Consider the following 16,094-nt stretch of genomic DNA (forward strand, 5'->3'; position numbering starts at 1 on the left):
ATTTTTTTTCTTAATCAGAGAACTCAAATCTTTTAATGTTATTATAAATAACATTATTCATTAATCAATTTTATGATAATTCATATTTTGATTTAATAATTGTTATACGATATAAATGAAAGTATTTGTAAGAGAATTTTCAAAAAGGGCGTTTCAGCTCCATCAAGAATCTAAAAGGCTGAATAAAATAAACATAAGTTATTTAAACTCAGGTGGCAAGAGTATCATTGATAAACTTTGGGTAGAGATAAGCAATTTAAACCCTCCTGGTATATATAGCAAAATTGGTGATTAAAAAATGATACAGAATATGTGGCGCATATAATTTTTCTCGCAATGGTCCAAGAAAATCGTAGTTGGAAGTGTCTTCGGGATCAAAAAAGCCATCGATAAAGTTTCCGTGGGTTCCGATACAAAATTAAAAAAGAGATTATCTAAGTTTCATTAGCTTAACTAAAAGTCTTAAGTTCGAACTCTAAATATGCAGATGTGATTAAATTTTGGGTAAGAGGTACGTTACTCCGAGAAGCCTGCAAGCTAACAACTCAATTAGTCAAGGTCAAAAGACTTTGGATACAGATCAAAGGAAAGCTAAAAAGAAATGAGACTAATTAGCTACGTACTTATACACGATGACACCAACATTTTCTATTTAATATTCCATATCATCATATTATTTATTAAGTTACTGATATAGTAACTCTACTTTTAAATTTAGTATAATGCAGGGTAACCCCCTCAAGCATAAGCATTGATTTTGACAAACATGTTGGAAAATATGCTCCGCAATCAATTAGCGGCGCAATGGACTGAGTTATAGCCAAAATATATATATATATACATACAATCAATCAATAATAGAAAGTGAAATATTGGAGAAATAACACGCCGACATACAAAACTAAACAAAAAAAAAGACCGTTTTATTTATTCATCCATATATTCATGCTTACATATATCTGCATGTCCATATCAGTATAACAAATTAAAAAAAGAACAAATAAAAATTAATGTATTGGCAGCACTAACATACATACCAAGCTAAGAGAGCGCGATGGCTGCACTTTATTATTATTATTATTATTATTATTATTATTATTATTATTCATAATCATCATTATTATCAATGAAATTGATATAATAAATGAACAGGGGTGTTACGTTCAAGCATAGCTGCACATCCCGTACAAGCAAGAGCTGTCTTCACCACACTTGTTACCACATTTGCCGCAATGCTTCTCGTTGTTCATGGGGTTCACACACTTGCCTTCGCAGCATATTTTCTGGTGTCCACATTTCTTCCCACACTTTCCACAGTTTGATGAATCCATCTCCAGATTCACACACTTGTTGTAGCAGCAATCTGGGCCTGCACTTCCTTCAGCAACACAAACCTTAGGGTTTATCTTGCAATTCGTTATGCCAGCAAGGAAGCGACCTGTGAGCCCACGTCCAAAGTTGAATTCTTTCTCTTCTGCTTTGGAAACAGTAATGGCGGAAGCTGCAACGATGGTGATGAAAAGGAAGAGAAGGCTCAATGACTTGTTCATGTTTGGAGGGTGTGATGAGGGTTTTGACTTTTGAGAGTGAAGTTTTGGGAGAAAGACTTCAATGGCGGAAGATGGTGATAGGAAAGATTGGGGTTTTGATCGATGCATGTGACGAGAAGGGACGTAGAGGCATTTATTTATACTGGTGGAGGAATCATTGAGAATTCAGATCTGGCTATTATAGTTTTATTCTATTCATTTTCATCAGAGTTGGTTCAAGTTCAAATCAAATTAGGCTTACTACAATAAAATTGTGAGTGGAAAAAAAACTGAAGTCTGCAGGATGAATTGATGATAACTGAAACTATTGCCGGAAACTTCGTGCGTTGAAAATCTCACTTGCACATACGTTGCTTACTTGAAAAAAAAGGTCAGATTATACAATTAATATAAATGATAAATATTAAATTTATTACCTCGAACTGTGAATTAAGACTTTATACAAGTAAGGAAAGATACACCAGTTATCAACTTGTAATATTTGGCAAAGCCATCCCGTGACATATAACAAATAAAAATACACTCAAGAAGGAAATGAAATGAATTTTCTGAATTTGCATGCTCCTTAATGCTTCCGGTTGCACTTATCATAATTAGACCAGATCATGAAATGAAAATGAAACCTGTTGAAGAACCTTATTATTGCGTTTGATTGGGTGGGAGTTTACTATAACCATTAATATTTTAATTATGATTTAAATGAAGTAAATGCTATTAATTTCAGGTATCATGTTCATTTCAGCCTGGTCAGCTCCCAAAAGTGGGGTTAAGCTGATATCCAAAAAAATTTTCCTATACGACTTAAACTCAAAATTTTGTTTAAGTGATACTAATTAACTTACTACGTCACCTTCAGTACTCTTTTAATTTTCCAAAACAAAAAGTCAACTTCACTCAATTTAATTGTTTTAAGTAGAGTTGTGGCGGTATTTTTTTTTAATGTTTATGCTAACCTTTCCAAATTATATATATATATATATATATATAATAATATATATATATATATAATTTAAATCCTTTGAAATTGGGATCTATAAATTTAAGTGAAGCTTGCCCTTTTTAGTATTTTTCATCATTTTATTATTCTTCTATTTCTATTTGTTTTTCAAATGGTAAGTGTTCAACCATTTAGGCACTAACCCACTCTAATTAGTAGGAAAACTGTTGAAGAAAAAACATTGAAGTTCGTTTTTGATTTCATATTAAGAGGAAAAACATTAAAAACACTAACAAATGCTGATATGCCGAATTTTTACGCTGAATATGCTATATCATTTTTTTAATATTTGTTTATGCCCAACCTTTTCTTTTCCTACATTTTTTTTTTGGTTAGCATAGCAGGTTTTATAAACTATTATTTCATTATTTGTTCTTTTAAAGGATTAAATTTATTTTGCTATGGTGTGCGTGTATATCATATTATATAAAAATAAATAAATAAAGATTTAGACTAATTTTGTTTAACCTAAAACCTTTTTATATGATTATAATTAGTAATATTAATTTCATTAATATTAATTATAAGTGCGTAGAATAAAGTCTGAAACTTTCAGGTACACAATAAAATCCTATTTTGGGATTTAATTAAACGCATCCACAATAATGAGTTTTTAGATCTTGGGCAAAACTAAACTTCAATATTACTTGTTAGAAATGAGAAGTGACTGCTCGAGAATAGTGAGAGAGGAGAAACGGTAAGATTGGTGGAAGGATACTTTACATCTTAGTTTAAAAACCCCAAGACTTAAATTTATAAGTCCTTCCTTTTTATTATATATTAGTTATTAAATTTAATTTTATTTAAAATAAAACTTTCCCACATTGTCTGGAAGTTAACTCCCGTGGCAAGAGTGTAGTAAAGTATGGGCAGAATGACCATATACATAGCAAAAAGGTGACTAAAAATGATCCAGAAAATGTGGTTCATAATTTTCGCAATGGCCTCAGAAAAACATGGATTCAGATTCGATGCTTCGACGAGTGTCTCAATCCTTTCTTCCAGTGAGTATCTTACTTAGCATTATAAATATTCAATTAAATAGTTGTTAGAAATATTAGCGCAAGATATAAAGAGAACATCAAATTACAGCTCTATCTTTTTTCTATGCCTTATATTTTAATCTAATAACTATTCATATGCTTGCACAGAAATGATTAAATGCATTATCATAAAACCATCACCGTTTTATTTATTTTTGATCAAATATGAATTTTTAAGTGTTGATACATGAAATCCTACGAACGGCAATGTAGACACTCTCTAGGTGAGAATTTTAAGACACTTGCAGGATTCAAATCCAAAAAATCATAATTGTGAGTGGTTTAGGCTTCTTTCAATATTATTATTGGGATATTGAAAACCATCAAAATCACCGTGTGTTCCGATGCAAAATTTGAAGTGAGACCACCTAGCTACTAACCATGATGATACCAATGTTTTATATTTAATATTCAATATAAAAATAAAATTTACACCACGTCATATTTAATAAGTTATGAATATATAGTAGTTTTATTTTCAAATTTAGTACGATACACCCATCATCAATTAAACAATTTTTTATCAAAGATGTTTCAAAATTTGTCCCCTACTCACTTAGCAGTGTAATTAGCCAAGTTAGCCAAAAAAAGAAAAAAAATCAAGCAACACACAGGGAGCGAAGTAATTGAAGAAAGAACAGGCCAACATATACGTACAAAACCAAACAAACGATATGGATTTATTTATTCATTCATATATATATATATATATATTCATGCATACATATGCTGATATGCATGGCCATATCAGTATAACAAATGAAAAAAAAGAACAAATAAAAATTAATGTATTGGCAGCACCATAACAGGTCGACATGGCTGCACTTTATTAAATTATTAATCATCATCATTAAATGAAATTGATAGGAATGGATACGCGTCACGTTCAAGCATAGCTGCACATTCCATACAAGCAAGAGCTGGCTTCATCACACTTGTTACCACACTTGCCACAGTGCTTCTCGTTGCTCATGGGGTTCACACACTTGCCTTGGCAGCATATCTTCTGGTGTCCACATTTCTTGCCGCACCTCCCACAGTTTGATGCATCCATCTCCAGATTTACACACTTGTTGTTGCAGCAATCTGGGCCTGCGCTTCCTTCTACAACACAAACCTTTGGATTTATCTTACAACTCGTTGTTATGCTCCCATCATGGGGTGTGTTGGCCAGGAAGCGACTTTTAATCCCACCTACAAACTTAGGTTCTTCTTCTTCTTCATGACCTGCGGAAAGCGTAGCTGCAGAAGCTACAAGTATGGTGATGATGAGAAGGAATAGATAGGACGACTTCATGTTTGGAAATGTATGTTAGGGCTTTAATTTTGAGAGTAGGGACTTGAATGCAGAGAAGAAGGTGTAGGAAAATTTGTGGGACGTAGAGGGATATATATAGTAGGAACAAGTGAAAGGAATCATGGAGATTTCATATTTATACACTGTTCATATATAGATATATTTTATTCAATTTCCGATTTCATGGTCCAAGATATATTCAAGTTTGAACTTTGAACCAAGTTAGGCTTACCAGAACATAATTGAAGAGTGGAAAAAAAACTGAAAGTCTACGTGTGACAGCTACATCTATTGCCCCGGATCGAAACTTCATTTGCCTAGTTTCGGCGCTTACAAGAGGACAACGTAAAACAAAGAGTTCTTGGCGTTCAGATTCGTCCAACAGGTTTATAAAAGATAAATCTAATTATTAATAAGTATAAAAATATTTAAAATCAATGTCCACATACACATATATTTCTTTATTTGTACTGTTAATTTTTGGCCTAAAATACTTTTTTTTTTCTTTTCTAATTCTAATTAATTATTAATTTAATCTCAAAAATTTAAAATTTTATAATTGAGTTCATATCTTCCATATATCTAATAAATTTTAAATAAATGTATAATTTATAATTTATGAGCATTATAATGTGTTATATAAGATGTTTGCATTTGCACAAGCCTATTTCTACTTGCTTAAAAAAAATTAACTTGGTTTTTATTGTTAATTGATGTGCTATACGCAGCCAAGCACTATGTCTTAACACCTTGGATATGTACTTGAATATATATAGCACTACTATACATTCAAGTTGACTCATCAAATTGGTTTAGCATAAGTTTGCACCACGCATGGAATATATGCAAATTAATTTCATTTTATTATGGGTTCCTTCTATTATTTATTTTTATCTTTTTTGTAGGGTACAGATCCCAAAATCAAAAGCACATATTCCCTCAGTTTTTAAATACTATAAGAAAATTTTAAAAACCTCACATAGTTTAAAAAAATTAGTTAATCCTAATAATTATGTTTAAAGTTGATAAGATTTAGATTAAAATGTATTTTTTTATTAATGTTTACTTTTTTTATATAATTTAATGATACTATCCATTCATAGAGGGTAGTTTGAGAAAATTGTAATAATTAAATTGAAATTTGTAATTTTGCTTCTAAAAACAATGAAACCTATGCTAGTTTTTCTTATAATAAAACTTCAGGAGAGTGTGTGTGTATATATATATATATGCTAGAAACTATCCTGCAAAGTTTTTTTTTTTTAAAGCAGAACTAGGCAAAGATATAATTCAATTCATGAATTCTTTGAATTTGACTGTTTCCCCTTCATTTTTGTTGAATAATAATTAGTTGTTTTTTTTATAGACCTTTAGGATTAAATGTGTGTTTGGTCCTGAACTAGTTCATTTCAATATATAGTGTCAGAAATGAGGAGAGCGCTAGAGTTCTAAACTATAAAAGTCATAAGAGAAAAAAATGGACACCAGAGCGAGTGTTATCCTTTATTGAAATGATTAAAAATCAAGAACCATTTAAAAATCACTCAATTCTCTCACTTATTTTATTTGTAAATTCTTATTATCTCGGTCCTCCTCGACTTGATACTCTTTATATACATAACTTGTTTACATATGTCATTACAAAAAAAATGACTTTAAGTGGCGACCAAAAAAGTCACCATCAAAAGTAGACCTTTAGATTGTCGCCACTAAAAGCTGCAATCAAAAGTCTTTTTTTTTCTTGTAATGTGTGATCTATCCATCAAGCTTTCATCTTCTCCTAGCCAAACTATCAATGTTCTCTATTGACAATTTTTTATTTTATTTTTTTCTTATGACTTGCATAAGTGGTATCAGAGTTAAATTTTGATACCACTTGTTAGTAACATGGAGAGATTGCTTGAGAACAAAGGATAGAAAAAAGAGTAAGATTACAAAAAAGATTGTCCAATATAATGTAGGACTTCTCACGTTGTTTTGACTCCACTCATACTTGAGCAATCTAACAATCCCATTGAAAGTGAGTCTATAAGCTCCTCATATCAAAGACACTTATAAATACCAAGTCCTTATTGTATGGTCAATATAATTTTTAGGCTTCAAATGGCATGGTAAACACAAGTCCCTGCTACGGCCAAGGCTAGTTTCATTTTGAGCTTCAAACATATGTGCAATAATGAGCTTTTCATATCCTGAGTGGTCGCTCCCCATTCTTAACAGATGACTTAACCATCTGATTGTGAAGAGAGTTGAATAATTAATAAAACAATTTAAAATTTAACCAAAAAGTATAGTTTATGCCCAAAAATTAAAAATATTAATTGGTACTATTTTTTACAAAAATATATGATTTCATATATAACAATTAATATTATCCACATAAGATATCGCATATGTCTAGAGTCTCAAAGATTCTCTATCCCAGCAAAATCAACCATGATATTGAAAACTGAATTGATTATTAAATCGATTAAGATAATGGGTCAAGGCTTAGTGGTTCAACTTAGAGTCAACCTAAAGTTAGACTAATCTTAATTAAAATAGTGTGATTTAATTTGTATATATAAAAATATTCATACTTAAATATAAAAAATGAATATTTGAATAAAAAAATCATTAGTTCTTCTCCCTCCGTTTCTATTTGTAGGGAAAAAAATTGTATCATATAGTTTAAGAATATTAGTTAACTATATTAATTATATATGAAAATAAAAGAATTAGACTACAATACCTTTTATTAATTGTGTTAATTAATCCTTCATTAATTATTTTTTATGAATATGAATGATAAAATTAGAAGGGATAATTTAAGAAGTTAGCCATAAATGCTTATTGAAAAATATAACTTTGCTTATATAAAAAAACAAGCTAAAAGTAATAGTTTCTTTTATAAATAGAAATGGAGATACTTAAATATTATACATGTAAGCATAGTCCCTAAAAATTCATCAAACTTTGTAAAATCCCAATAAAAAGTTAAACAATTTTGCTCAAATAACCTAACAAATATTTAATACAAAGAGAAATGGTCTTTATCATGACTAATATTTAAAGATTATTCTACAATCTGCTCTCCACACAAATTTCTCACATAATCTTATCATAACTGCTAAATTTGTCAAATATATTATTCAAATAAATGTAGTGTAATGAATTGGGTTGATTGGGTCATCTCGGATTGACCCCATCAGGTTGCAACTGAGTTGACCGGATTAACACTACCACAAATTAGGATATAAACTTGATCGGCCAACTAACTAGTTCATGGCTGGTCCTAACTGGTTTTCCATTCATTGAAACCATTAAAGCTTGCTAGTCGCTACTACATATATATATATATATATATATTCTGACCAAAAGAAGTAGTGGTGCAAAAATCCTGATGTTAAAGAGAATTTCTCTTGTAATTAATAATTAAAGAGTTGTCCAAATAAAAAATCTTCAACTCAGAGTAAAGTAATTGAAGAACGAAATTAATAGCCACAAAAGTAAATAAACAACACTGAGTTATTTATTATTCATGCGTACGTATATATGCGTTGGCAGGACTCATCAAGCAAACCGGTTGATGGCTGCACTTTATTCATCATCATCATCATTATTCTTTATTAATTAAGTTGATATAAATGAATCCATGTTCAAGCATAGCTGTACATCCCATACACACAGGAACTGGCTTCATCACACTTGTTACCACATTTGCCACAGTGCTTTTCATTCCTCATGGGGTTCACACACTTTCCCTCGCAACATATCTTCTGGTGTCCACATTTCTTGCCACATCTCCCACAGTTTGACGAATCTGTCTCGAGATTCACACACTTGTTGTGACAGCAATGTGGGCCTGCACTTCCTTCCACAACACAAACCCTAGGGTTTATCTTGCAATTCGTTATGCTCCCATAGGGTATGCCAGCAAGAAAGCGACTTGAGAACCCACGATGTCCGGAGTTGGATTGTTCTTTTGATGCTCTCGAAAGAGAAACGGCGGAAGCCGCAAATATGGTAATGAGAAGGAAAAGAATCCTCACAGACTTGTTCATGTTTGGAAGTTTGTTGGGGTTCTAAGATAAGAATTTGGGAAAGGCTTGAATAGAGACGAAGGTGATATAGGAATGATAGGTTGTGGTTTTGGATGAGACCAAAGGAGGGACGCAGAGGGATATATATAGGAGGAACAAGTGAAGGAATCATGCAGATTTCAGATTTGGTTCTTCTTTGTAGTTCATTTGTTTATGCATTTTCTGATATGATGGTCCAATTTGTGGGTTCAAGTTTAAATCAATTAAGTTAAGCTTACCAGAACATAACTGAAGAGTGGAAATAAAATTGAAGCTTGCTTGATGGTAACTAAAACTACTTCCCCGAAACTTCATAGGCAAGTCAAAATGATCACTTGCAAAGTCTTGTTAAGCTCCTCCCCTGGCAAAAGTAAAAATCACTAAATTATATATAAAGCAAATGAGAAGAGAAACCGGTCGGCTGTGAAAGTTAATTAGCCTCCAATTTTTTAAATCTCCATTTAAATAAAAAAATTAATAAAAGTAGGTATATTTTTTTTGGCAATGCAACATCTCTTGATTATGTCTTTGAATAAATTAAAATTAATTCTCTTTTGTTAAATAAATTTATAAGGGAATAAATTTTTAAATTTTTGTTAATAAAAACTTACCAAATTTTTTTTTATATCCCAACATTACCCCGTTAAGTTTTGCAAATAAAAAAATGAATTACAATTGGACTTTGCAAATAAAAAAATGAATTACAATTGGACTTTCACTCTCAATTGAAAGTTGGCAGATTTTGAATTGGATAAAAGCAAACAGGGAAGTCAGAGACGCAAATCGGGTTATGAAGCATTAGGGTTAATTCGTCTTGAAATTCTTTTGATGCAGTTGGATTAATCCTTACAGTCTAATACACATACACAAGATCAGTAATCTGGGGACAACACGTCGCTGTTTTGCATACTCTTTATAAAACAAAACACACACACACACACACACACACACACACATTTCCCTATATTTATTCTTGCTTCCAGATCACTAGGTCAAGCAAGCTAAGCAAGGGAAATAATGAAGAAATTAGGAATGAATATATAAATATTTAACATAGGTTTATAATATTTGACAGAACGTGATTTTATTCTCAACATGCTTGTAATGACAACTAAATTAATATGTTAAGCTAGCATATGAGATTGTACTTCTTTTCTTAATATTCTTGTAACAGTTAATGCAACTGTGTAAAGACAATTATATAATTAATTTTAAATCTAAAAATATATATATTTCTTAGAATAATTTTTCTTTAGCTAATGACAAGAAAGGGGAAATATGCTTGGATTGCAAGCCAAACAATATTTCTCACTCGTTCATAGCTAAAGAGAAAGCAAAGGAAGTGATTGCTGATTCCAATTAATTCTCGAAAAAATTTTCTTTTTAAAGGGTGAAGTTCGTGTGTGTGTGTGTGTGTGTTTTGGTGCATGCTAGAGATTTTTCATGAATTGTTTGAACTCAATGAAAAAGGGAAAGATGTCAAGTGGCCAAAGATCGAGAGGAATAATATCTGATTGTGTTTTGCTATTAAATCAAGCCAAGCATCATTCCTTGGTCTGATAAGAATTAAAGCACATATTCCCTACAGCTAGCTAATTTCCACACTGTATAGCATCTTCAAAATTAAATCGTTTTTATTTTAATTTTAAACACGAGAAGTTATAAGTACTATTTGAATTAAATTTGAGCACTGAACACACACTAGAATAACAATTCTCTGGGATTTTGACCTCAAAATCAAAGGCATAGATGCCAGGAATTCCTCTGCGGAGTCCAGATGCGGCTAAAACAACATATTTGATATCATACAGAGGTCTTTCTCTCACCCAGCATCATTAGAATCTTCTTGGAATTGTAAGCTCAGTTATATTAAGTTTAAACATATCATGTGCGTGTATCATATATAAATTCATCATGTTCATCACAAAGTTAATTTCTCTAAGTAACTAATGGCTAACTGTTTGGGTTGTTTTATGGATATCTTCAGGAATGGGATGATTTCAGGACTAAAGTTCTCAATACAATTTAGTCTAGGGCACCTATTAAAGAAAGGGGATTGAAACTTTAATTAAATTAGATTCATTCAAAAGCGAAATCCTTGATACCATCTATTAACAATCAAATACACACCATTGAAGCTTGGTATTCAGAATTGCCAATCTGACAAATATATACAGAAAGATGTTGATACGTTTGGGAATCATGAATTTGCTAGGTTCAAGGGATTCTAATACTGATAGGATGGGGTACTTTACTGCCCGTTGGGGTGATCATTGCAAGATTCTGCAGAAAAATTCCCATCAAATGCAATCAATGGTACTCAAGTCACATAACGTGCCAGCTTCTGGGACATATTTGGGCACCATAGGCTGGTCCATTGGCATGTGGCTTGCAGCTTCTTCACAACAATATGCATCTGCAACTCAACGCACTCTCAGTATCGTTGCCTTTACTCTCATAAATGCACAAGTAAGTCCCTCTAATTCTTTCTTCTTCAACTTTGTTGGTAAATAATACACTTCATTTTAAGTATTCTTAAAATGAATATATATGTTTGTGTTAAAATGAAATCAGATGCTTTCCATTTGCATGTTGCCAAAGAAAGATCAGGGTTACTGCAGCAGCTGGAACATATGCCACCATGTTCTTGGGTATGTTATAGTGGTGGTAGTTATCGCAAACATATTTGGAGGGATGAACGCTAAATGTGATGAAGCTGAAAAGTTGAAGTGGGCTTATTTAGGGGTACTTAGTATTTTGTTGGTCATAGTTGTAGCATTGGAAGTCTTCAGGTACATCAAGTCAAAAATGTTGTCACAGTCTGTGGAATCAGCCACAAACATGTACAGCAGTTCACTAGAAATCAAATGAAATGTATGTAACTTTTTCTTTCTCCTTTTTGAAGGCCATTGATGCATGGTAGAAGAAGGAATTTCACAGTTGTATCTTCTTCTTCTTTTTAATAATTTTATCAATTAGATGGCTATCAAGCTCATGTGTTGCCCGATGCCCATTTGATAAATGGTATCATTCATAGACTTGCAAACAACATAACTTTCTATAAATACTCCTTTGTTCAATATTTATAATATATTTTTAATTGAATTACACCCTCAATGAATTAATTAATTGTCTTAAAAATTACATATTCTTTCCATGTTTACTATTATTTAATAAGATGTCTCAATTAAAAAACTTTATTAATTATAATACCTTATTACTTGTACATTAAAAGATTCAAAATGCCTATAATTTTAAACATAATACTTTAAAAAAATATCTTATAATATTGGACGAAGAGAGTATATATTTTAAAGAGAAGTGAACATAACTAGGTAAATGTGTTTTAATCCACTGTACTACAAACTTTTAATGATTTACAATGCTCATGAATAGTATAATTTGCTATAAATTTATTATATACATATACTTTGATATATTGATGATCTATAAAAATAATTAAGATATAAAATTGATTTCCTAAATAAACCTTCTAATAAAAAAATTTAATTTGGGTACTCTAGTCATCCTTAAAATGGGTAGATGATGTCAACCTTAAATCTAAATCTCTAAGGTCGTTCATTGTCACACCCCAAAAAAAAAAACATAGAGTGGTAACCGGCACGGGATGTGAACCATATAACACATCTCCGTAAGCTTCTAATCTTAAACTCATTTCATTTCTAAAATGTAATAAAATTTATATTAATATTTTAACATTTTTGGTATTGGTCATTATAATAAAGTTAAAAAAATTGTAAAAATTTTGAGAAAACCTCATCTGCAAATAGAATCTTCCAAAACTCTACAATACAAAAATATTTACAGAATATCATGTCAGTCAAGAACTTAGCTCTTCCAATGAATAGACAGCATATATACCAAAATAGAAGCCCTAGACATAGCATATGTGGAGCACCTAACCAGACCTCTCCAAAATAACATACATAAGCATTGATAGTTACATAAAAAAGGAAATTTTGATCAGTTCTTTACCCAGCACATCTATGAGTTCTCATGGATCAACTGGAGAATCGGTGTTAACTAAGGTATCTGAGATCAAAATAATTTTTCAATGAATAACGTCCCAACAATAAATAATTGAACATAACAAAAGATTTAAACAATTATGTTAGTTAAAGAGGCAACGATCTTTATAAAAATTTAGTAAACTTCGAAATAAAATGATTCTATAAAATTTTAAATAAAATCTCATAATAAATAATATTATCACTTGATTGCAAAGAAGCAAATAAACAAAATTAATAATTATAAATAATTTACTATTTAAAACCAATGGGATGTAAAATTATCAAATAATCAAAGTCATATAATAGGACTTATCAGAACAATTAACAAACGTGGACACACAGTCCACGAAGGTAAATAACCAAACGCGGCTCTTGCCACGAAGCAAACGTGGAGACACAGTCCACGATGGTATGTAACCAAACGCAGCTAAAGCCACGAAACAAACGTGGACATACAGTCCACGAGGGTATGTAACCAAACGCAGCCAAAGCCACGAAACAAACGTGAGTACGATGCTCACGAATAACCACCCCTCCATTCCACGTGCGTTGGCCATCGCACGGGGCTAGCACCTCCTATACACACCCTGCTAGCTAGGTGTACCATGGCGCGCCAAGGGCTAACGGAACTGCCGTTAGCAACCAGTGTTCTATATAAAGTCCCTTTTTTAAAACCATTTTCAAACATGCGAGAAATCGATCACCATTCAATCAAATTTTCCTTTTCAATGTCGAACTCGCATGAATCGTTTTTCCGTAACAATTTGATAATTTCCAAATTGAAATCCTACAGTTAGAATTCAAACTTGCATTTACTGATTAACTAAAATGATCAATTTTGGTAAAATAATTTCATAAAATAATATAATTTAATCAACAAAATATCTCATAATCACATTGTTGTCATAAAAAGAATTTGCATAAAAATATAATATTTAAATAAAAGAGATTTTAATGAAATATCAGTTGGGACGCTATCTACTTACCTGAAAAGTTTTCAAATAAGTAACTTACTTCTAACTGGTCCTCTTCCAGTAATGCTTGCTCTTTAAATCCTAGTGCCCAAGAAATACCATTGTTATTTTCTTTTGTAGATCTTATCATCATCATCAGTCTAAAATAATTCAGAAAGTAACACAGATAACTCTTAACTTTCAACATTTTTCAAACATTTCATAGACATTCTAATGACTAATATCTTAATAACAAATTAGCTCTTGAATTACTAATTCATAATATTATTTCCAAACTAATCTTATTTCTAATTTCTACTTTTTGTATAGAGAATAATTCTCTTCCATAACAATTTAATTATCAACAATACAATCATCACATCTATTCCCCATCATCCACTAATATTCATCCTTTCCAGCATTTTGTCAAACATCTTATAGGCACCAATTTTTAAATTTTAATAGTAATTTCTTCCTTCAAATACCATCCCATAATTTATTCAACAATTCTACACCATCAATATAAAATTTAATCTGGCATCCCAAGTTTATTTCTTCAACAAAATCAATATAAATTTAGTTATACTCTAAGCACAAACAACATCTTCAATAGACAAAGATTTTTGCTTGGTTCAGAAACCTACTCCCTTTCTATAATCACGCACAGCAGTAACCTCACACACCAAATAATATTATCTCCACTAAAATAAACACACACGTACACAGCCAGCAAAAAAAAAAGAAAACTCGATGCTCCACACCTGGAACCAGCATGACCGAGCAGAGAAGGAGATGATCCTAGGTGAACGAACAAGGAGGAGGAAGGAAAAAGAATCTACAACAGCATGAATGAAAGAGGAGTGAAGATGTCTGCAACGAGAAATGGGGGAGGATGAACAAAGAATAGAGGGAAATGAACAGCTCTTGCTTCCTCCAACGCATGCGCAGCTGAACGGAAGAAATGAAGAGTTTGTACCTCACTCACCAATACATACGTGTACACAGAATCAAACTAGAGAGAGGACAGAATCAAGCTTCCATGGCTACCCATGAGCACTGCCACAACGCACACAAACAAAGGAGGAAGGGGAGCACAGTCGTCAGTGATAACGCAGTGGTGGAGGAAGGAGAAGATGCTATTGCACGAAGGAAGAGGGAGAGGAACGAAGTCTACTCACAGCATCCAGACGACGCCAATGAGAAAGAGAAAACAAGGAATCAACAGTGAAGCTTGAACAGAGATGGAGTAGGTAGATCTTGAGCGAAATCTTTACAGCGGCGAACTCATGGTGAACTCGACACCCCTGCCGGTGATCAATTGAAATGGAGGAGGTGAGAATGCGATGGAGGTTTGATCAGAAAGTTCCCTCTCTCACCGGATTCTTGAAGATTCGAGAATGGAAAAATGAAAAAAATTGGGTATGCGTGTGATTTATATCCGACTCTGTTTCTATTTCTGTTTCTCTTTTTTTTTTGAAAGGCATAATAGTAATATCATATAAATCAGAAAAAATAAACAAAAGCAAGAGAAAAGAATGAAGACTCCCTTTATCCACCATAAGGATTCGAACATGGGACCTAAAAATAAACATAAATAGTAGTTATCACTGAACTATTAGAATATTTTGATAAATTTATACCAAAAAAATACAAATACCTTAACTTATCTAATTTTAGATTTTTTTTATTTACATTATTTTCCTGAATCATTACATTCATGTCCGGAATAGAAGGGCTGAGTTTGACCCTCCAAGGAGGCCTGGCTTGAACAAGCTACTATAGTCCAGGAGGTGGCTATGCTCCTAGGTTTTCTACATTGTAGGCTTCCAGCCGCCTTCACATAGTTGCCACCTCTTTAAGTTTTTTTCAGCCCATTGTATAGTGGATGCATATCTCCTCAGTATTTCTTTTGCCGGTTGGAATAATTCAGATTTTCGTTGTCCATTTTATTTTGAAATTAAATTAAAAAAATTATGGAATTAACCAAACAACTAGTCTCAAATTTTCATAGAGTATTTAAGAAAATGTCATTTGGATACTATATAAAGATTTAAGAAAAGATATACACGATAACATTCAAGAAGATGGAAAACAAGCAACACAAGGTTCACAGGAGATTAATCAATATCGCTTCGAAAGAATATGTTCTCTTCACTTATTGA

The 16,094-nt window shown here is 31.9% G+C and overlaps 3 protein-coding genes across 3 annotated transcripts; all 3 read right to left on the bottom strand.

The window, feature by feature from the left end:
* Positions 1 to 1,064: 1,064 nt before the first annotated feature.
* LOC129287287 (stigma-specific STIG1-like protein 1) lies at positions 1,065 to 1,671 on the bottom strand. The gene has a single exon (XM_054923503.1). The coding sequence runs from the start codon at positions 1,656 to 1,658 to the stop codon at positions 1,164 to 1,166; it is 495 nt and encodes a 164-aa protein (XP_054779478.1). The 5' UTR covers positions 1,659 to 1,671; the 3' UTR covers positions 1,065 to 1,163.
* A 2,569-nt stretch (positions 1,672 to 4,240) lies between these two features.
* On the bottom strand, positions 4,241 to 4,960 carry LOC129284794 (stigma-specific STIG1-like protein 1). The gene has a single exon (XM_054920268.1). It carries the CDS (start codon positions 4,885 to 4,887, stop codon positions 4,477 to 4,479), a length of 411 nt encoding a protein of 136 aa, XP_054776243.1. The 5' UTR covers positions 4,888 to 4,960; the 3' UTR covers positions 4,241 to 4,476.
* Positions 4,961 to 8,525: 3,565 nt separating this feature from the next.
* On the bottom strand, positions 8,526 to 8,930 carry LOC129286113 (stigma-specific STIG1-like protein 1). The gene has a single exon (XM_054922136.1). The coding sequence runs from the start codon at positions 8,928 to 8,930 to the stop codon at positions 8,526 to 8,528; it is 405 nt and encodes a 134-aa protein (XP_054778111.1).
* Between the last annotated feature and the right edge of the window lie 7,164 nt (positions 8,931 to 16,094).

The sequence above is a fragment of the Prosopis cineraria genome, unplaced genomic scaffold (assembly GCF_029017545.1).
Source record: "Prosopis cineraria cultivar Desert tree isolate PC_DT_omini unplaced genomic scaffold, ASM2901754v1 PC11, whole genome shotgun sequence".
NCBI lineage: Eukaryota > Viridiplantae > Streptophyta > Magnoliopsida > Fabales > Fabaceae > Prosopis > Prosopis cineraria.

Excerpts from the sequence above, each read along its gene's own strand:
- LOC129286113 (XM_054922136.1), bottom strand. The coding sequence starts at position 8,930 with ATGAACAAGTCTGTGAGGATTCTTTTCCTTCTCATTACCATATTTGCG.
- LOC129284794 (XM_054920268.1), bottom strand. The coding sequence starts at position 4,887 with ATGAAGTCGTCCTATCTATTCCTTCTCATCATCACCATACTTGTAGCT.
- LOC129287287 (XM_054923503.1), bottom strand. The coding sequence starts at position 1,658 with ATGCATCGATCAAAACCCCAATCTTTCCTATCACCATCTTCCGCCATT.